The sequence below is a fragment of the Heteronotia binoei genome, chromosome 12 (genome assembly GCF_032191835.1).
Source record: "Heteronotia binoei isolate CCM8104 ecotype False Entrance Well chromosome 12, APGP_CSIRO_Hbin_v1, whole genome shotgun sequence".
In the NCBI taxonomy this organism is placed as follows: Eukaryota; Metazoa; Chordata; class Lepidosauria; order Squamata; family Gekkonidae; genus Heteronotia; species Heteronotia binoei.
The window spans coordinates 77,489,951-77,511,144 of record NC_083234.1 but is presented as its reverse complement, the minus strand read 5'-3'; the positions used below and the strand labels follow the sequence as shown (position 1 = coordinate 77,511,144).

Here is a 21,194-nt window from a genome sequence, read left to right as displayed (position 1 = left end):
AAGGAATATCATGATCATGACACAGAGGCAAGCAATGGAAACCATCTCTGAATGTCTCTTGCCTTGAAAACCCTACCGGGTCACCATAAGTCAGCTGTGACTTCATGGCAAAAAAAAATGTAACTTGGACCCTTAGGAACCACTGGTGACCATGAAGAAGTATAGATGGAACACTCCATCTGGGGCAGGGATGCTCTGTATTATTGGTGCTTGGGGGGCTTCAGTGGGAAGGTTTCTGGAGTTCTGGCCCTGCTGGTGGACCTCCTAATGGCACTTGGGTTTTTTGGCCACTATGTGGCACAGAGTGTTGGACTGGATGGGCCACTGGCCTGACCCAGTACAGTTTCTCTTATGTTCTTATACAACTTTGTGGATCAAGCCTCTTCCTATTATCTTCGATAAACAGCAATGAATGGATAAGAAGGCAGACCTGGCTAAATATGAGGCGGGAGCAGGTAGCATAAGAATAAAGGGACAGTTTGCACCAGCTTGCACTGGCCACAGGGGACTGCTCTTGACCAGGCCACAGAGGTCACTCTGCTCAGATCTGGCCAGTGCCAGCTGCGATGGGGCAGCCTAAACCTCTCCAGGCCTAATGACAAGACATAGAACACCTACCCGTACCAAACACCAGAGACAAAAGAACAGGAGAAAGTTTGTTGCCTTCACGAAACTGGCCTTTCAGAGGCACCTTGTTGTGGAAAACAGACTGCAGGCCTAGATGGATGCCTGATCCAATCCAGTGTGTGTGTGTGTGTGTGTGTGTGTGTGTGCGTAAGAGAGAGAGAGAGAGGGAGAGAGAGAGAGAGAGAGAAAGAGAACAGTATTATCCTCCCAAGAGGGCCACCGCTCATGCCTTCCTGGATCACAGCCTGTTGAAGTCACTGGAAAAGCTTCCACAATGTAAAGACCTTTGGCTAAAGTCCAACAGGCACATTTGTCTCCTCAAACAGACACTGCCAACAGATGGGTGAGCCCAAAGAGAAGCCTGGGGGGGGGCAGCCATAAAGGAGGGTAATTTAATTATTTAAACATAGTAGGTTTAATTCCCTTGCCACATGGACTCCACTGCAATCAATGAAGCCGGTGCCACAGCTGCAGCGCATGATTTTTCCCTCCGCTCCCAGAGAACTAGAACTCGAGGGCATCCAAAGAAGTTCATGGGCAGTTGAGTCATGACAGACAAAAGGAAATACTTCTTTTCGCAATGAGTTATTCAAATGTGGGATTCACTGCCGGAAGGAGGTAGTGATGGCCACAGGCATAAAGGTACTCCCCTGTGCAAGCACGGAGTCATTACTGACCCGTGGGATGTGACGTCACCCCATGGACCACAGGCATAGGGAGCTTTAAAAGAGGCTTAGGCAGCTTTACAGAGGTTAGGCCAATCAGTAGCCAGTAGCCATGGTGACTAAAGGGAACATCCACATTCAGAGGCACTAAACCTCTGCATCCCAGTGCTAGGAGGAAAGTTCTGGAGAAGGCCTGGGCCTCTACGCCCTGTTGTTGGACTTTCCAAGAAACTTGTGAATTTCCTGCATTATGCAGCAGGTTGCACTAGATGACCCTGAAGGTCCGTTCCAACTCTTCTATCCGTCTGTCTGTCCATCCGTCTGTCCATCCATCCATCCAGGACTTTTTTTGTAGCAGGAACTCCTTTGCAACTTAGGCCCTGCTGTAGCCAATCCTCCAAGAGCTTACAGGGCTCTTAGTACAGGGCCTACTGTAAGCTCCAGGAAGATTGGCTACATCAGGGAGATGTGGTCTAATATGTGGTCTAATTTCTGCTACAAAAAAAGCCATATCTCTCTCTCTCTCTCTCTCTCTCACTATCTATCTATCTATCTATCTATCTATCTATCTATCTATCTATCTATCTATCTATCTATCTATCTATCTATCTATCTATCTATCTATCTCTGCCTTGTTCAGGCCTCTCCTCCATGAATTCATGCCATCTGATTAGAAACACTCTCCAAACATTGATCAAAAAATGCCCTTCCTAGCCCTGGAATTCTTTCAGCTGGAGATGCCAAGGAGCCTGGGGCCTTCTCCATCCCAATGCCTGACCACTCAGCCATGGTCCCAACGCTGTTCTCAACATCAGCACGGAAGCTCTGGGCAGTCAAATCCTTGAATGAGGCAGACAGCTATCCAGGTACCTTCTAAGCATCAGGCAAACAGGATTCCACTTTGCTACATTAAAAAATAATTTCTCCCTCTGTGGACAGATGCAGAACCAGAACCAGTTCCAATTCCCTCTCCCCCTAATACTCCTCTGCAACAGGAAAGGTTCTCTGGATTTGCAAACACCTGCTATTTGATATCTGCTATGCCGTAATGTTTTATTAGCAGTCAAAATATCTTACAGCTGAGTTAAGACAGCATTTAATAAAAAAAACAACTTTCAAACAACATTTAGTCAATCATCTAATCATGAAAGATGCTCTTGAAAAGGTAAAAAAGGAGACACTCCAGTCAAATTCTTATATCTCATTGCTATTTGGAAGTTTGACATTTGATGTGTGACATTTTGATGTCAAACTCTGAATATCAGGGGCTGTTCTTGTAAAACATTTCATGAATGCACACAGGTAATGCTTTTGAACATAAGTTTTTGTGGCTGGAATGAGTCACCATGGCAGACACACAGCTGCCACTGGAAATGGCAGACCCGTCTCCATTCCGCCTCTCATCCCCAAGCACTGTCTAATCCATGAGGTCATCGCATTGTGGTATCCTGTGCTCCTGCCCTGCTCTGTTGGCTGCGGCTCATGGAACAAAGTTGCAAGGGGAAGACATCACAACATGGGTTTTGTAGTACTAGTCATGACCAGGAGGGAGATGAATAGGAGACTCAGGGCTGCCATTTCCTGTAGTTGCTGCACATTGTGTGGCAACAGCAAATGGTAGTCTGTATATAAAGAAATGTGGGGATTCAAATAAACCCACAGAGTGCAGCCATACAGAAACTTAATGAAACAAGGCTGCAACTCATTTGTAAAGCAGAAAAGATTAGACTTTTTTTTTCTCATTTCATTTTTCCTTCCTAACTATACAATTTTTTTAAAATGTGCCTTTGTTTTCATGCTTGGTTCTGTTTATTTTAACAACATCTATACATCCTCCAAGCGCACAAATGCAGAGGCCCAAATTATATGGGTGGCGGAGTCCAATTTTACATCAGTTGCCCTTTCAGGTGCCGGGATCATACTTATTAAACTCAGCAACAACAACACACTTGAGATTATGGAAAACTTCAGCACCGGGGGAAGGGGGGGCGGTAGAAGAGGGAAAGACGAAAAGGGAAGGGGAGAAGAAAGGAAGGGGATCAAGGGAAGAGAAGGGGGGCATTTAAACCTCTTTAACCAAACATCTGAAGGCAAAGTTGGATCTGTTTGCCAGTTTTCCATGCTGACGGCAAAGCTCCCATTAAATAAAATAACTAAAGAGAAATAAGAGGAGGGGGGGCATTCAGCTTGCATTCCATCATTCCGGGTGCCTGCCTGCCCGTCCTGATTCTTCTCTTCCCCTAAAAGCCCAGTTCAAATGACACATAGGTTTGCTACGGTGTATCAATGCCTCCAATTCATCCCACGCTGCAGGAGGGCTGGTCCTGCAATGTCATCTTTAAAGGGATGGAGGGGCAGGGATGAAGGGGAGTGGGGGGGGGAGAGAGGGAGGGAGGGAGGCCGAGGGAGGGGAGAAAACCGGGGCAAGAAGAGAAAAAATTGGAAGCAAATGGTCCATGAACTAAACTATGATGCACAGCTATCGATGCCGCAAATGGTTTATTCATCCGGGTTGATATTGTTGTGCCTGGGACTGAATGGAGTCTTTTCAGGGTGCCCATATGAAGTTAAAGCAAGTAAATTTCTATCTTTCTCAGCATTAGATGCCTCATTGCTCCTCAATCGGGCCTCACAGAGGCAGAAAATAGCTCAACCATCTGTTTTCAAATCCCTCCGGCTGGCAGGTCTTGGGGGGCTTTCGCGGGGGGGGGGGTGATGGCCAGTGGGGGGGATTAGGTGGAAGATTTGCAGAAACTTAGCACCCGCGTACTATTTTCCTTTCTCCCAATGCTGCATACCTTCCACTACTCCACCTGGAGACAGATTTCAGAGAAGCAGCCAGCTTTTTATTTTTTGGTCCACAAAGATCCCGAATATTCTACCAGAAGGGAGGTGATGACAGTCATGAATGAAGACGCTTTCTCCCTGTCAAGGGGTGCAGCAGATGTTGGGACCGGCCCTGGCGCAGAGTCATCCCGCCCTGAGATTCATGCGTCTGCCTCAAAGGGTGGGTGAGCAGCCTTCAGCCCTTGAGCTCTGAAGGGGCAGGGAAGGGACCATCTCCCAAGACCCCCTTCTCCATACACAGTGGCGGACTGGGTCTAAAAATACTGGTTGCCAGGAGACATAGGGGGCCCACCCACAACTATAAGGCTATCATTTAATTTGTATAAGAAATAAATAAAAAGTTCAAAAAAAATACATAAGTGGAAAAAGGTACTATGAAAACGTTTGCAAAATAAATGTATAGATATTTAGTAATTACAGAGCACATGTATTGTACATATTACTGGCAGTAGATTTAGTAGATACTAAATGTAAATACAGATTGCATTTTCTCCAGGGGAGCTGATCTCTGCCAGCTGGAGATCAGTTGTAAAAAGAGGGAAATGCCCAGGCCCCACCTGGAGGCTGGCAACCCTAGACACAATGTAAATTTTAGCTGCATTACAGTAATTTATTTTATTTATTTATTACTTTAAATTTCTATCCCGCCCTTTCTGCAAGCGGACTCAGGGCAGCTTGGGACTTCTGTTATATTTTCAAGCTACTAAAAGCGTCATTAACATTTAAAACATATTGTCTAATGTTTCAGAGGGGCCCACTTCATCAGGGGCCTGCAGGGCTCACTTGCCATTGGGCAAGCTGACACACCCCGGCCAGTCTGCCGCTTTTCACACAGCCAGGGGCTCTGCTGTGACAACTAGGAGACAGAGCCTAATTCTGCAACAGACGCTGTGCTGCTGTCCAGATCAATTGGCCAACACAGAGAGGTGGAGAAACGTGGGTTTAAGCACTCACACAGGCCTCTGTAAGGGCCCGCCTGCGCTGGATGGGTAGCACAACACCTGTGTTAGAACGTGGGTTTCTGGGAGAGCAAATGTGGCCAGCCCAGCTTTTGGACTTCTTGACAGGCTCCACCAGAAGAGTTTGCCCAGAAGAGTAGACCAGACACTGCTCTGCTTGGAAGCTCAGCTTGTCCCCTCTCTCCCTGGTGTCAACCCACACATCCTGGATGGCCCCAGCTAGCCCAACCTCATCCGACCTCAGAAGCAAAGCAGGATTGGCCCTACCTAGGATCTGGATGGGAATTCTAGCAGGAGCTCCTTTGCATATTAGCCTACACACCCCTGATGTAGCCAGTCCCCCAAGAGCTTACAAAAAAGAGCCTTGTAATCTCTTGGAGGATTGACTACATCAGGGGTGTGTGGCCTAATATGCAAAGGAGCTCCTGCTAGAATTCCACCCCTGGATGGGAGACCTCCAAGGAAATCCAGGGTTGCCTCACAGAGGCAGGCAATGGCAAGCCACCTCTCTTCATCGCTTGTCTTGAAAACCCTACAGCGGGGAGTATGTCACCCAAAGTCAGCTGTGACTTGACAGCACTTCCTACCACCACTTCCAACACTCAGAGGGAGGCAGGACTGGAGCCCATCACGGAGGTTTCCACAGCAGAAACTACCTTAGGCAGGAAGCAGCATCTCTCTTCAGAGCCAGTTTGGTGTAGTGGTTAAGTGGGCGGACTCTTATCTAGGAGAACCAGGTTTGATTCCCCACTTCTCCACTCTCAGCTGCTGGAATGGCCTTGGTTCAGTCGTACCTCTCGCAAGAGTTGTCCTTGAAAGGGCAGCTTCTGGGAGAGCTCCCTCAGCCCCACCCACCTCACGGGGTGTCTGTTGTGGGGGAGGAAGGGAAAGGAGATTGTGAGCCACTCTGAGATTTAGAGTGAAGGGCAGGATATAAATCCAATATCCTCCTCTTCTTTGTCTTCATATAGAAAATCATTAGAAATTAGATAATTGACTATTTTCTTTAATGGTATCCTCAAATCTGCTGTATGAGACAGATGGTCTCACTGTGTTTTTACAGCTGGGCGGGGGAGGAAGAAAAAAATAAGGCGTGGGGCGTGTGATTCACTCCACCCCACCTTTTCCCCCAGAGTACTTTTTTCAGTTTTCCCAATGAAAAAAATCAGAATTTCAGGGAAGCTCTGAAAGAAAGAAACAAAAACCTCCAATGAAATATTTTCTCCTCTAGAATGAGTGAAATGCTTTGAAAACAAGGTTTACTCACTCAAAATGCGTAGTATGAAGGGCTTTGTTTAAGTATCTGCAGGATAATAAAAGGAAGGTGGACACAGATGACATATTTTCAGGGATGTTTGTTGTTTAAATGCAGTTAATTTCTTCAGTCATTAATGTGCTATAATTATATGATAACACACTGTGAAAAGTTCCGTATATTCAGTGTTACAAAGTTGATATTCAAATCTGCTGTTTAGTCCTAGTACTGTAATTATAGGGAAATTGGTGGAGAAGAAAAATTGGGGGAGAAAACTGAAGTTCTCCGTAGATACTTTTTGACTTGACTGAACAAATTCCTTCGTACAGAACAAGGGGGTCAACAGTGAACTTCTTTCTTTTTATATTCTCCATAAGAGCCTGCAGGGCAATAAAATGGTTTTAAGAGATTTTCTCTTTTTTTTCTCTAGAAACAATAATTTCAGGCTGATAGGTTACTTTACTGTGAGTTTTGAGCTGTAATGAAATTATTCAAGTATACTGTATCCCATTTGTTTTTGTGAAAGTCTTTTTTCTAAGGACAATTTTTCACCTCAGCACAAGGTTGTGAGAGTTTGGTTGTGGAAATAACAGGAGAGAAGCAGAAAAGTTACCATATCTTCAGAGGCATGCCCAATATGACATCTATAGAAATATCTCTCTGAGCATGCACAAGACTAAAGATTCAGGTAATATAACCACCCTACAAATAATTTAAAGTGCTGATCACATATTATCTATATGTCTAATTCTCAACATGGGCCCCTGTGTATGGACACTTATTTCCACACATTGGGGCACATGAAGGGTAAACAGCTCTTTCAACAAACTTGGGGTACTCCCCAGGTTTGCAAAAAAATCTGAAAATTTTAAAAAATACACTGGGGGTTTACATTTTCCCCCAAAGTAAAAAGTGCTGTCTGCACATGCACGGAAAACATTCTAACCAGAACTCAGCAGCCCACCTTCCTGTGGCCTGAGGCAAAGAAGTGGCATTTCTCTGGCTCTCCACTCCTCCCCACCTTTTCCTCCAGAGTACTTTTTTCAGTTTTTCTCCCCCCCCCTCTTTTTTTCAGTTCCGGCGGGCATCCTCTTGTTACTAGTTGGCCTCCCCAACATCTTTTACCATTACTGTGGAATTCACTGCCACAGGAGGTGATGGCGGCCACAAGCATGGCCACCTTCAAGAGGGGTTTAGATAGAAATATGGAGCAGAGGTCCATCAGTGGCTATTAGCCACAGTGTGTGTATGTATATATATAAAAAAATTTTGGCCACTGTGTGACACAGAGTGTTGGACTGGATGGGCCATTGGCCTGATCCAACAGGGCTCCTCTTATGTTCTTATGTGACACAGAATGTTGGACTGGAGGGGCCATTGGCCTGATGCAACATGGCTTTTCTTATGTTCTTATGTGACACAGAGTGTTGGACTGGATGGGCCATTGGCATGATCCAACATGGCTTCTCTTATGTTCTTATGTGACACAGAGTGTTGGACTGGATGGGCCATTGGCCTGATCCAACATGGCTTCTCTTATGTTCTTATGTGATTGTGTTATTCTGCCAGATAGTGGCCTATATGCTGATTTGTGTCCATGCCTTCCTATGCTTGATTGTCAATATGTTGTATGGCCCTCAGACTTTTATATTTTTATGTTTTATGATGTTTTCATATTTTAATCTGTAATATGTGTTAAATTTTGTTGTAAGCCGCCCTGAGCCCACTTGCAGGAAGGGGCAGGATATAAATCTAAAAATTAAGTTAATTAAATTTTTAAAAAATCTCTTCCTCCACTGTGGAAAGGATGCGGCCCTCACTGTTGCTTGACCTGGGCCCGCTCCTCCAGGGAGCATGAGGTGCTGTTGGGGGGCCCGGCCAACTGGAGAGGGCAGGAGGGGAGAGAAAGGGAAGGCCACCGGGGAGCAGGAGGGAGCCTGCATCGACTCCCTGAGGGAGAGGGAGAAGCAAAGTTGGGGGGATGCCGTCTCCCCACAAGTTTTTGTCGCTCTCCCTTTTTATGACGATAATGTTTTCCTAGCATATTCAGGCACCACTGGACTGAGGCTTTGTTCTGTTCCTAGCACATTGTTACCCAAATTGAAAACACCTCTGCTGCTTTTAAAGCCACAGTGTGCAGACAAGTGCGGTATAACTGAACACCGCTGAAGGAACAGAGCCTTCCGCGAAGTGGGATGGGGAGTTTGGGGGCTGATCCTCGCAATGAGGAGGTGACAGAGTCTTTTCCCCTGCGAAGCGTGGAAGGATGTGGCTACCCTGGATTCTGGCCTGGGTCTGGACAGAAACAGATGACACCCGGTTCCCTTTTTCCTGTAAAGCAGAGTCAGGTGACTCCATGGAAGTCCTGAACGAGGTGTCCGGAGAAGGTAAGGAGATGGAGAAGGGCTTATCATGATACGCTCTGTTTCTAATATGTTCTGGGCTCACTTTCTCTCCTCTGGTCTGAATACAAAAACTGTGAACTCTAATCAGTTGAGTTTGATTAACTGGATTTCTTAATAGAATATTGGGACAGTTCTTTGTACATTCCTACTGTAGAATCAGTCAATAGAATGTATTTTCACTGGATGCTCTTCAATATAATTGTATGACTGCTCCTTCGTTCTCTATTTTATGGACTACTCTTTTTCCTTTAAAAAAAATTGTTTATTATACCCTCACTAAGGCTGCATTATTTGAGGTGATAGATGACAGTGTTCTTTATTGTAAATCTGTTAATAAAAATCTGATTAATTAAAAAAGAGAGAGATGGAGAAGGGCAGGGCCGGTTCTGCAGTTGTGGAGCTCCTGAGCAGAGAGTACTCTGCCTACCACCAAGCCCCCCTCCTGCATGCTGACCCACATGCCTGTGCATCCTTCCCCCACAATCCCCCTTACCACCTGCACTCACAGTTGTTTGCACCATCCACCTGTTAGGAGTCTGGGTGGCAGAATGCAAGCAAGCAAGTGGGAGGAGGGCAGGTGGGCAGCAGGGGAGGGGCATGGCCACTGGCAGCTACTTCCAGGTATGCTGATACTGGCCCTGGATGAGGGACAATAAACTGAAGCACAATCCAGACAAGATCCAACCTGCCACTAGTCGAAGACAAAGCTGCTCAAGGAACAAGAGGTCTGCTTGTCCTGGGGGGAATCGCCCTCCCCCTGAAAGAGCTTAGGGCACTGCTGGATCCCAGTTAGCAAAGGTCTTGTTTGAAGAAGAAGATATTGGATTTATATCCCGCCCTCCACTCCGAAGAGTCTCAGAGCGGCTCACAATCTCCTTTACCTTCCTCCCCCACAACAGACACCCTGTGAGGTGGGTGGGGCTGGAGAGGGCTCTCACAGCAGCTGCCCTATCAAGGACAACCTCTGCCAGAGCGATGGCTGACCCAAGGCCATGCTAGCAGGTGCAAGTGGAGGAGTGGAGAATCAAACCCGGTTCTCCCAGATAAGAGTCCGCACACTTAATGACTACACCAAACTGGCTCTCCAAACTGTTTGGGGCACCTCTGAGCAGGCATGGCTGCTACAGCTGTTCCTAAGGAAGAATGATCTGACTGCAATGATCTATGCTGAGGTCACATCCAAGTTAATGTGCTCTATGCTACCTTTGAAAAGTCCAGAAACTTCCCATGGTCCAAAATGTGGCACCCAGGCTATTTGTCAAGGGCTGCATATGGGGATCCTCTCCCCCCTGCACTGAAAGATCTCTAATGGCCAATCCATCTATTTCCAGGTACAGTTCAAAGTGCTGGTTCTTGCCTCCAAGGGCCTAAATGTTTTGGAGCCAAGGCACCTGAAAGACCATCTCCCTGTATCCCGCTCAGCCTGCCGGTTACAATCCTCCCCACAAGCCAAGCCCGCAGCACTCTGTCTACAAAGAGGAGGTGGGTGGCAATCAGAGACAGGGCCTTCTCAGTGGTGGCATCTTGCCTTTGGAAAGCCCTTCCTCTTGAGTTTGGCTTGGCCTACTCTAGTCTCCTTTAGGTGCCAAGCCAAATTATTTTTTTAAAAAATGGATATATTAATTAGGTTAAAATTGGCCTAAATTAACCTAAATGGCAATCACACCAATCAAAGGGATCATGTGTGCTGCTTTCTCTCCTCACCAGAGGTCAGGTTGCCAAAATCAGAAGGACTGAGAAGGGCTCCAGGTGTCTTGTACTCTGCAGACAGGGCCAGGGGCATCTCCTCAAGTGGTAACAGACCTTTAGCCCTATGGCTGGCCAGGCTTGAAGGGCCAGAGAAAGGGCTGGAGATACTAGCTGTATGGATGCTGGACCAGTTTTTCAAGCAAGCTTCCCTTCCCAGTCCAAGGCTTAAACAGACTGACAGTGAAGCAGCTCCATCAGCTCCAGAAGCAGCACTGGGGACTCATCTTGTCCAGGTTTCACTGAGAGCAGAATCTTGCAAAGGATGACATCCATCATGATGTGGCTCCAGAGGTGGCGCATGGGCTGCAAGCCTGGCACTGAGCCTTTCCTGGGCTATCCTGACATGAGCCTGCCACCTCCACTGCTTCTGGCTTGTGGCTTGGGTCCTGTAGCCTACTTGGCTCCTCAGGAGCAAGTTCTGGAGGAGATGGGCCAAGGCTATGGACCCCGTAGGGGTCTCCCAGAGTTCCTTGCTGTCCTCCATGGCTACTCAGGCTCCTCCTCTTAGGCATCTGAGTCAGAGTCTAGAGCCAGCTCTGTAGGGCTCATGACACAAGTGATGTATACATCACAATAGAAAACATCGCAAATCTTATTATTATTGAACAACTTTTATAAAACTTTACCTCAGAAATTCAAACAGTGGGAATATGGCATGTAACAGACGGGCCTTGTCCTCAAAGATGGCAACACACTGCTATGTTTGAATTTGTTGTTGTCTTCTAGGTATGCTTTCAGCATTGACTGGAAAGGAAACCTTCTGAATTCTTTCCTAAAACTATTAAGATAGATTCAGGTGGGCAGCCATGTTGGTCTGAAGCAGCAGAACGAAGTTTGAGTCCAGTGGCAACTTTGAGACCAACAAAGTTTAATTCTGAGTATAAACTTTCATGTACACACTTGGTTCTAAAACTACTAAATAATAGAAGTGAGTTAGAAAGGTGTGACTTGTCCCCCCCTTTTGAGAGACTAGTATTATAAATTATATTATAAATATAATTCAATTTGAGTCCAGTAGGAGCTTTGAGATCAAGAAGTTTGAGGGTTATAGCTTATATCTGAATATTGTGTGGGTCTCAAAGGCACTACTGGGCTGTGATCTCACACACTAAGGTCGTTTTCGCACTCACCTTCCGCCGGCGCGACGCCCCTCTTCACCGCGCAGGATCTGCGCGGATTTTGCACTAAACGCTGCGGAGCAGCCAGAAAAGCCGGAAGCTCCCGTTGCAAAAGCCGCGCAAACGCCAAACTGCTTTTTGGCGGTTTCAGTTTGAGCGGCTTTTGCACCGGGAGCTTCCGGCTTTTCTGGCTGCTCCGCAGCGTTTAGTGCAAAATCCGCGCAGATCCTGCGCGGTGAAGAGGGGGGTCGCGCCGGCGAAAGGTGAGTGCGAAAACGACCTAAATAATGCACTTTCAATCCACGTTCAATGCACTTTCCAGCTGGATTTCACTGTGTGAACTGGCAAAATTCATTTGGGAAGTGGATTAAAAGTGCAGTGTTTAATGTGTGGGATCGCAGCCCTGGACTCGAATCTCGACTGTTCTTCTGCAGAGCAACATGGCTGCCCTCTGAAGCTATTATAATAGCCTCCCGTGAGCCTGCTCAGTTGGTAAGAACCATCAAGGATTTCTTAACGGTATTCTGTTTTAAAAAATACCAATGGACAATTTCTCATCATCAATGCAACCATGAGAAAGCATCCACAAATGAAATGGATGCAGTATCAGTTTGCATGAAAAACTGTACAGAGGGAAGGATAGAATTAACCCAGTTGTGAAAACCCTGCAGATGTTCATAAACATGAAAGGCTGACAATATACTTGTCTGAGCTAACGACGCATTGGTCTTCCATTCCAGCCGTCAAAAGGAAAGGAAGATCTATAGCAAATATACTGTCCGGAGCAACTCTTACATTTAGTAAGAAAATTGATTTAAAAAATCAAAAGGTAAAGGTAGTCCCCTGTGCAAGCACCAGTCGTTTCCGACTCTGGGGTGACGTTGCTTTCACAACATTTCCACAGCAGACTTTTTACGGGGTGGTTTGCCATTGCCTTCCCCAGTCATCTACACTCCCCCCCCCCCCCAGCAAGCTGGGTACTCATTTTACCGACCTCGGAAGGATGGAAGACTGAGTCAATCTCGTGCCAGCTACCTGAACCCAGCTTCCGCTGGGATCGAACTCAGGTCGTGGGCAGAGCTTAGGACTGCAGTACTGCGCCACGGGGCTCTCTAAGAAAATGGATGCCTAAGATTAAAAAAGTTTTTTCTCAAACCAATTTGCACCAAGGAGGCCGTGGCTCAGTGGCAGAGCACCTGCTTTGTTGGTAGGCAGTCCCAGGTTCGATTCCTGGTGCCATCAGTTTAGAAACCTGAGCATGCCAGGTCTTGGAGAAGACCTTTCTCTGCCTAAAACTGCCTCTGCCAGTCAGAGTCGGCAATACTGAGAAAGAGCCACCAGTGGCACAAGGCAACTCTGTATGTTTGTGTGAACCTCTTGCAAGAAATGTGTGTCACTGAAGCAAGCAGAAGCTGCAACCCAAAAGCTTGTCACAGTCAAAGTCAAGTATCTACTCACACAAAGTCTGCTGGCAAGGCCAAGGAGACCTGGGTTCAAATCTCCACTTGCCGTGAGACTTACCCATTGACCTCGGGCTGGCCATCGTCTCTCAGCCTAACTTACCTCACATCACCGTTGTGAGGACAAAGCGGAGAGAAGACCCCCTTGTATCACCACCTGGGCTTCTTGGAGGGAAGGCAAGATAAAAAGCGGGAGAGACAGACAGGCTTCCTGGCCAGAAAAAAGTGCTGTTTGTGAGCCAATGCTTTCAGGGACACTGGTGGGAGGAGTGGGAACTTCACGCAGAATAAGGATGGGCAAATCTTCTTTCTTTTGTTTGTGTATTTGATTTTTTTTTTGTTAGTGGCTTTGGTTCTCTCTTTTTCTCTGCCAGTTTCATGGACATGTTTGTGTTGGGTGCCCATCTTGCAGGGCTTTGAAATGCAATTTGTATGGTACTTATGCGTGTAACGCACCTCATTGTGCATAGCTGTGCGAGTCTAATCTGTGCATGGTTTTTATTTGTTCATGGCTTCTTTCTTTTCTCTATCTTGCAATGCGGTGTTGTAATGTTGCTCTGTCGCATTGAATAGGGCAGGGTATAAATCTAAGGAACTAGGGCAGGATAGAAATATTTTTTTGTTTTGTTTTTTTAAAAAATCTTCTAAACTTCTAGTCTATAAAGTTGATTTATTGAAACCCAACTTATGTTTAAAATTATGTTTAAAATGTGTATCTGAAACTGCAAGAGGCAATCCCAGAGCAGAAACAGAAAATTCTGCAAACAAGCAAGCAAAAAGAGAGAGAGAGGGGGGGGGGAATTCAATTTGGCAGGAGGTGAGAAGGAAGCTGCCACGAAGGGGAGGGTGTAGCAACAACTGGAAATTTAAAAACCATCCCTGCTTAAGAACATGAGCTCCTCTCAGGCCAGAGCTGCTTGGTCTTAACTCAACTGTCACTGGGTGATAGGGTTGCCACCCTCAGACCAGGAAATTCCTGGAGATTTGGGGGTGGAGACTGGAGAAGGCAGGGGTTGTAGATGTTAGGGACTTCAGCAGGGTATAATGTCATTCAGCCCAACCTCCATAACAGCCATTTCCTCCAGGAGGACTGATTTTCATAGTCTGGAGATCAGTTGTAATCCTGGAAATCTTCAGGCCAGACTTGGAGGTTGCCCCCCCCCCCCAATGATTCATTCCTGTCGGTCCAGAGACCATTTGTCCATTAATATATAAGGCCAAAACAAGATCTTCTCCAATACCAGCCTCTCTCTCTTTTTGCTCAGCCTGTTACTTTAGACCTGTGATCCTATCATGATCTGAGGCCTAGTGTGGCCTACAAAGCAGGGCGAAGCCTGCCTAGGAGTCGAATCAGGGGCTTATATCTCCCAGGACCCCTTCTGTCCCTCTGATTGGGTGGCAGAGTTTTGGAGGGAAAACTAGCCCAGGGGGATGGGACCTGGGAGGAAAACATAAATAGGCCTAGCTGGAAAGGGAAGTTGTTCACTTTGGAAGGGCTGCTGTCTGGGGGGAAGGCTTTAGCTGGAGGAAGAGATCCCTCACCCAAAGGGGGTGGTGAGTTTTTGCTATTAGCAGCAGGGAATGTCCAGCTAGATGCGTCAGGGCTGTTATTTTCTTTAGAAGAAGAAGAAGAAGACATTGGATTTATATCCACTCAGAGTCTCAGAGCGGCTCACAATCTCCTTTATCTTCCTCCCCCACAACAGACACCCTGTGAGGTGGGTGGGGCTGAGAGAGCTCTCACAGCAGCTGCCTTTTCAAGGACAACCTCTGCCAGAGCTAAGGCTGACCCAAGGCCATGCTAGCAGGTGCAAGTGGAGGAGTGGGGAATCAAACCTGGTTCTCCCATATAAGAGTCTGCACACTTAACCACTACCCCAAACCACTACATCAGCCATTACCATTTCTTTATTCGCTGTTACGCGAAAAGTCTTTTATTACCCACCTATTGCTTGAGCACTTATAATGAATTTCCTATTGTTATTGTTATACTGCCAGGGTCCTCACATCTCTTTGGTCATGGTTAAAAGATTTAGTTGAGAAGGAAGATCCAGGGGTTGGCTGGGTGCTCTGGGCCCTCCCATACACCACTTCCCACAGTGGTGGCAGCCAGTAGAAGGAACCTTCCCGGTCCCCTGCTGTGTGATAGACCCTCACAACTAGAAGGGCAACATAAACGAGGGCCAGAGATTCCTTTGCAGGCCTCTTACTACTGAAGGAAGAGAGAGAGGAGAGGCTTCCTTCTCTCAGCAGCAGCCTTATTTTCTCCACCAGTGGGGGCCATTGAGATGAAAGGATGCTTCCCTTCTGCCTGCTGGTCCTTACATGAGCAACAGTTTGAGAGGAACGATGCCATTTCCCTCCTCACACTGAGCTAAAGGAGAACCACTGAGATGTTTGCCAGTGCCAGCACTGAAAGAAGGATGGCGATGAAGGAATTCTACCAGGCTACAGGCACACACACGAGACCCACAGAGACCAAAAAAGAGATACGGTGATCTTCAACAATGCCTTGCAGATTTCTGATAATGAGGAACTCTGCAGTTCTGAATCAAATTTTGGAAGAACATTCCGCTCTGTTTCCCAGAATGACAAAGTACAGCCGAGGGAGCCCACTGTGCTTCTGCGTGAGCCATTTATCTGAATGGAAGGAGGCAATCCCAGAGCAGTAAATGACACAGGAAGCAGCATCCTCTGATGTTATTTTTTGCCTCTGCATCAGAACGGATTGAATAATCCAAGCATGCCTGCATGCAGAGACTTGGCAAAAACCAGCTCATCCAGTGGATGCTGATTGAAAGGAGTCAATGCTAAAGCAGTGACTCATGCAGAGATGCAACAGGCAGTCTCCCAAATGTTTTGCTGCATCGGGAGTAACTGAACCATCCAATCACACTTCAGAAAGAGCCCCATCAGAATGACTCTGTTCCCAGTGGAGGCATACTGGAAAGAGGTCAGTGACTCATGCAGAGAATACACAGTATTCAGTGATAGGGTACTTGGAGCTCTGAGGAGACTTGGGTAATTATTGCCTCTTGACACACTAAGAGTTTTCTCACAGAGCAAAGTTTGGGAATGACCCTCCAGTCATGGAAAACCACATAGAATCCTTTCCCCATCTTCCCTTCCACCATTGCCTACTCCTGCCCCTGAGGAATGATTGTCTAATTAGCGCTGATGGATCATTTAAGCAGCTTCCCTGAGCGTGGCAAGTCCAGCAGAGCATGAAGTGGAAAAGACGAGGGCCAGCAGGCAACAAACCCACTCGGCCCCATTAAGACACAGCAAGAGCAGAGCCCAGCATCACCGGAGTGACAGCCGCAGGCGTGGATGGAGAGGGGCTACACAGCTTGCCCCACCCTAGAAAGGAGGGTAGCAAATCAACACCAATGCTAATGGCCAGAAATGCTCCCCCAAAGAGACAGCACAGAAGAGGCCTGTATGTGGCCCGAAGGATGGACCTGCAGAACTCTGCGCAGCAATCTTTTGTCTTGGTGGCGTGCTGATCCCCAAACCATTATGGCAGGGAATCTTCCTGCAGCAGCCTAAAGCCAGGCAGGAATTCTCAGGATCCTAGAACCTGCTGGGTCCGAGTTTGATTCTCCATTCCTTCCCCACATGCAGCCAGCTTGGTGACCTTGGGCCAGTCACAGTTGTCTCAGAGCTGTTCTCTCAAGACCAGTTCTCAAAAGAGCTCTCTCAGCCCCACCTACCTCACAGGGTACCTGTTGTGGGGAGAGGAAGGGAAGGAGATTGTAAGTCACTCTGAGGCTCTGAGTAGAGGGCAGGGTATAAATCCAGTCTCTTCCTCTTCTTCTGAACCTACCAGTCACTGAATGGCTAAGCCAGTGGAGAAGTCACTGTGTTTGATCCATGTGTGCCCCCATGACAAGCTAGAGCGGGGGTCCCCAATGCTTTTTTTTTGGCCTGAGGGGAGCATTGGAATTCTGGCATGGGGGCTGGAGGGACAAGCACAACATGGCAGCTGCAAGAGGCAGAGCCAACCACAACATTTCAGGGAGTGGGATTAGAGATCAATAGAAACTCTTCAGCCTTTCAGGCAGCAGCACTGTTTGGCAGAATGCCTTTCAGTCTGCACAGCTGTTGGAAGTCCACTTTCTAAAAGCCCTTGTTGGGAGCCAAGAAAGGAGTCGGCAGGTGCCATGGCGTCTGCGGGCACCACAATGGGGACCCCTGAGCTACAGGCAGGATTCTGGTAGCCCTCAAGCCCAGCTTGGAATTCTAAGGGCTCAGTTGGACTGGGCTGGATCAACCTTGGCCTTCCTTGGGAGCTCTCCGTGGTGCTGCAGAGTGTGGTGCCGAAGAAGATACCTGGAATAAGCAGCACCCTTATGCTCCGTGGTGTCTGCTGGAGCCCAGTTCTCCAGTCAGGTCTCATGAGCTCACAGTGCTTCTGGAGCAGGACAGTATTTTGGCCTTCATAAGGAAAAAAGTACTTCCCATCAGAGACGACACTTTGCACAAACTCAGGGGCACTCTCACTTGGGCACCATTTTTTTAAAAAAAGCAATAACAAATCTACAAAAGCCTACCTCTGCACAGCTATCGTGCCAGCCCAGTGGGGCTTCTGAAACTATTGCAAGGTACAAGGCATGTGCAGCTTACAGGGCTGTCTGTAAATACACCTAAGAAATTAAGTGCATTTGCTGCTCTGGGACCGAGGGGCAGGGCTGGCAGCAGGGTGGAGACAATGAGGCCAGGCAACCACAGAGACTGCCCTCCAAAATCCACCTGCTGTGGACTTTGCTCACCTTACCTCAGTGCAGAGCTAGCCGTGATGGTCTTTTATTAATGCCCAGGAGCACAGGCATGCATAGAGTAAGGAATCTTAATGCAGTCATTCAATTGATTGCACCAAGGCTGTTTGGCAGGCAATTTTGTCTATTAGTGTGGGCACACTGAAAAAAGGCAGATTTATTATTTATACCCTGTTTCTCTCCCCAATGAAGACCCAGAGTGGCTGACATCATTTTCCTCTCCTCCATTGTACCCTCACACCAGCCCTGTAAGACGGGTTAAGCTGATGGCCCAAGGTCACCCAATGTGCTTCCATGGCCATGGTGATTCAAACGGAGGTCTCCCAGATCCTAGCCCGAGGCCCTTCCCACAAAACTGCACTCAAAGGAACAGAAAGCCATGACAAATTATGCATGGTCTAATTCCAGAGGAAACACTGCAAGTTTAGATCTGCCCCCTTCACTTCAGTAATATGTATCTTAGTATAGGACAATCCTTTTGTCAGCCTTTCTTTATGGAGCCCTTTGGTCAGAACTGTGAGAAAAAAAATCAGTTTTTGCAAACATGAATTTTCTGTAGAAAAGGGAGTGGTATTTGCAAAGAACCAGCAGAGAATCTTTCAGTCTTCTTCCATTCCCTGATTCTGTTCTGGGAGATGTTCTTCCCTCATTATTATTACTCTGATTCAGTTATAAAGTTGGGTTTCTTTATGGTTTCTCAGCACTCACAACAAAATTGTGGTCATATTTTCCATTACTGAAACAGGGAATATGGATAGCAAAACCTGCACTAAAATGGATATTCATTTTTCACATAAAATGACAAATCATGCTGCAAATGCCATTAAAAGCAATGTGTAATTTAGAAAGAGCCCCAAAATGCCATAAAAGAAATGTAAAAAGTAGCAGACAGTAGGGCAGGACAAAACCACATACAATGCATGTGCATAAAACTGTGAAGGAACTGAAAGTAACGTATTTGTGGGTCTCTGCTTCTCCCTTCCCCCCTGCTAAATCTTTTTCTGATCCCAAAACCCAACTAAAACGGAAAACAACCCACCCTGTTGGGATGGGGGAGCATCAGAGCATAGGAGAGGTTGGATAAGCCCATCAGCACACTGCTGGGTGCACATCTCCCCATCTCCTTGCCTTGCCTCCAAATGCAGGGCTGGGAGCTCCATTTGTGCTCCATAACATGGACCTCCACCCTGCAAAGTGAAAAGATGTCACCTCTCGAAAGCCATTCACATTCCGCTCTGACACCCACCACCCAGAAGCCTCATCTGTCTAATTGCTCCTTGATTGTTTCTAATGACATTTTCCTCCCGCGGTGTCACTCTGAAATACTTCCTTCCTCTATTTTCCCCCAGCAGCAATTAATGCACCAGGAGGTGAGGTCGGTGAGGGGGGCAGTCAAAGGCTAGGGGGGAGTCCCGAATAGCCAGGCCTGACTCGGTTTCCCCATCACCTGCGGCTGTGCCATGAAGTTTTTGACACCAGGACTGCCAAGACAAGGAGAAGCTGTAAGCCTGTGAAGCCTTCTTCTTAAATGTTTTGTTTTCGAGATCAACTCACCTTGGGGTTCTCCAGAATCCCGGCCTCGTAGCTGGGAAGAGAAAGGGAACAACAGAAGGCTTCATTAAAGACCAGCATTGCAGCAGCTGCAGGGGGAGGGGGCAAGGAGGAGGATGCCACGAAAGGGCTCAGTCACCAGCAGGGGTCCTTTTGTAGGAAAATAGGTGGCGGAGCTCATTAGCATAACTCGTTAGCATATGCTGCCCCCCCACCAGCCAAAAGCAACCCAGCACAAGATAGTAGAACCCCAGGTGAGTGAGGCCTGCTTGTACTGGCTAGAGATTCAGCGAGCCCAAGCAGGCCTCGCTTGCCTGGGCCTCTCCTGGGCCGCCACCCCCCACCCCAGTCAAAAGGCCAGCAAGCCTCCTGCTGCCCAAAATCACATAAGAAATGGAGAAAGGGTGGTGCGGGCTTCTCCAGGGGTTAATGAGGGCTGCTGTTGGGATGGGGGAGCAAAGCCCCTGGTGGTTGGCTGGCTGCCCGCTCTCCCAATCCAGGGATTGTTATGCAGCTGCACCTCCTATTCAATGGACAAGGTGGGTGGGGAGGAAGAGGGGGAACCCTCAGAAAAATTCAGGATCTGTGCTCCGGTGAGCTCCTGCTGAATTCAAGGCCTGGCCATCTGTGGCATGGGAGGGGACAGGCTGCTGCCAGCCAGAGCCAAGCTAGGGCTCTGAGAAAACCCCCTACAGGCTGGGCTCTGGCCAGCAGCGACTCAAGCCCAGAGAGGGATGGGGACCCTTTTTATTTATCCATTTAAAATATTCACATGCCACTTTTCTGGTGGTGCTAAAAGAACAGCTTCCTTGTTTGGGGCAACATGAGATCTTGAACTTGCCCTGGCTGCTGATCCTGAAGCTCGGCTGTAAGCTCAGGATGCCTTTCTTTGCACAAGAACAACCAGCCAGACAAAGACCAGAGCCTGTCGTATGGCAGAAGAGCGGAGAAGTCCAGAAGTGGTATGAAGGGCCATTTGCACCCATGTTTTCCTATGAATAGCAGGCAGGGCTTTTTTTGTAGCAGGAATTCCTTTGCATATTAGGCTACACCCCCCCCCCCCCCCGATGTAGTCAATCCTCCAAGAGCTTACAGTAGGCCTTGTGAGAAGAGCCTTGTAAGCTCTTGGAGGACTGGCTACAGCAAGGGGATGCTGTAGCCTAATAGGCAAAGGTTCCTATTACAAAAGGAGCCCTGAGAGCAGGCATGCTTTACACCTGTGCCCAAATGCTCTTGACAAGCAGGAGATGCCCAGGGTCTTCATGCCCGCTTCTTGGAGATTTCTGGCTAATCACAGAACAGTGGACCAGACAGACATTTGGTCTGAGCCGGCAAGGCAGCTCTGATGGTCTCACCTGATATGCATGAGGTTTTCATCCATGCTCCAGGGATTGGCAGGTGTCACTGGGATAGGGATGCCATGTTTCTGTAGAGAAGTGGCAGGAAAAGAAAAATAACTCTGTGTCAAAACTTTTGCTGTGGCAGGCACAGAGGGTCCAGTCTGCTTCTTGGCTTGCCCAGGGAGTGACCATTGATTCTTAGAAAAGATTCTTTTTCAGAATATTCCGTGGAAGAGAAAACAGGTGGGGCAGTTGGGATGGACATAATGCCAGGATTGCAAAGGGACCAGGTACAGGCCGAGAGATGTGCTGCAGCACGAGCATCCCCTTTCTGCTCAGAGGACCGTGAGATTCTTCCTTGTCAGCAGAATGCCTCTTGTCATCAGCTCCCATTTATGAGGCATCAACTAATTATCCTGGACAATTAGCAAGCCACCAGC

General features: G+C 47.6%; 1 protein-coding gene across 2 annotated transcripts in view; it reads right to left on the bottom strand.

The window, feature by feature from the left end:
* ASS1 (argininosuccinate synthase 1) overlaps positions 1 to 21,194 on the bottom strand; it is a 167,448-nt gene that overhangs the window by 84,056 nt on the left and 62,198 nt on the right. For both annotated transcript variants that reach the window (XM_060250498.1, XM_060250499.1), the window contains exons 6-7: positions 20,770 to 20,840; positions 19,418 to 19,448 (exon numbers count right to left, since the gene is read on the bottom strand). In XM_060250498.1, the coding sequence (XP_060106481.1) occupies positions 19,418 to 19,448; positions 20,770 to 20,840 (102 nt within the window). The remainder of the gene's footprint in view (positions 1 to 19,417; positions 19,449 to 20,769; positions 20,841 to 21,194) is intronic.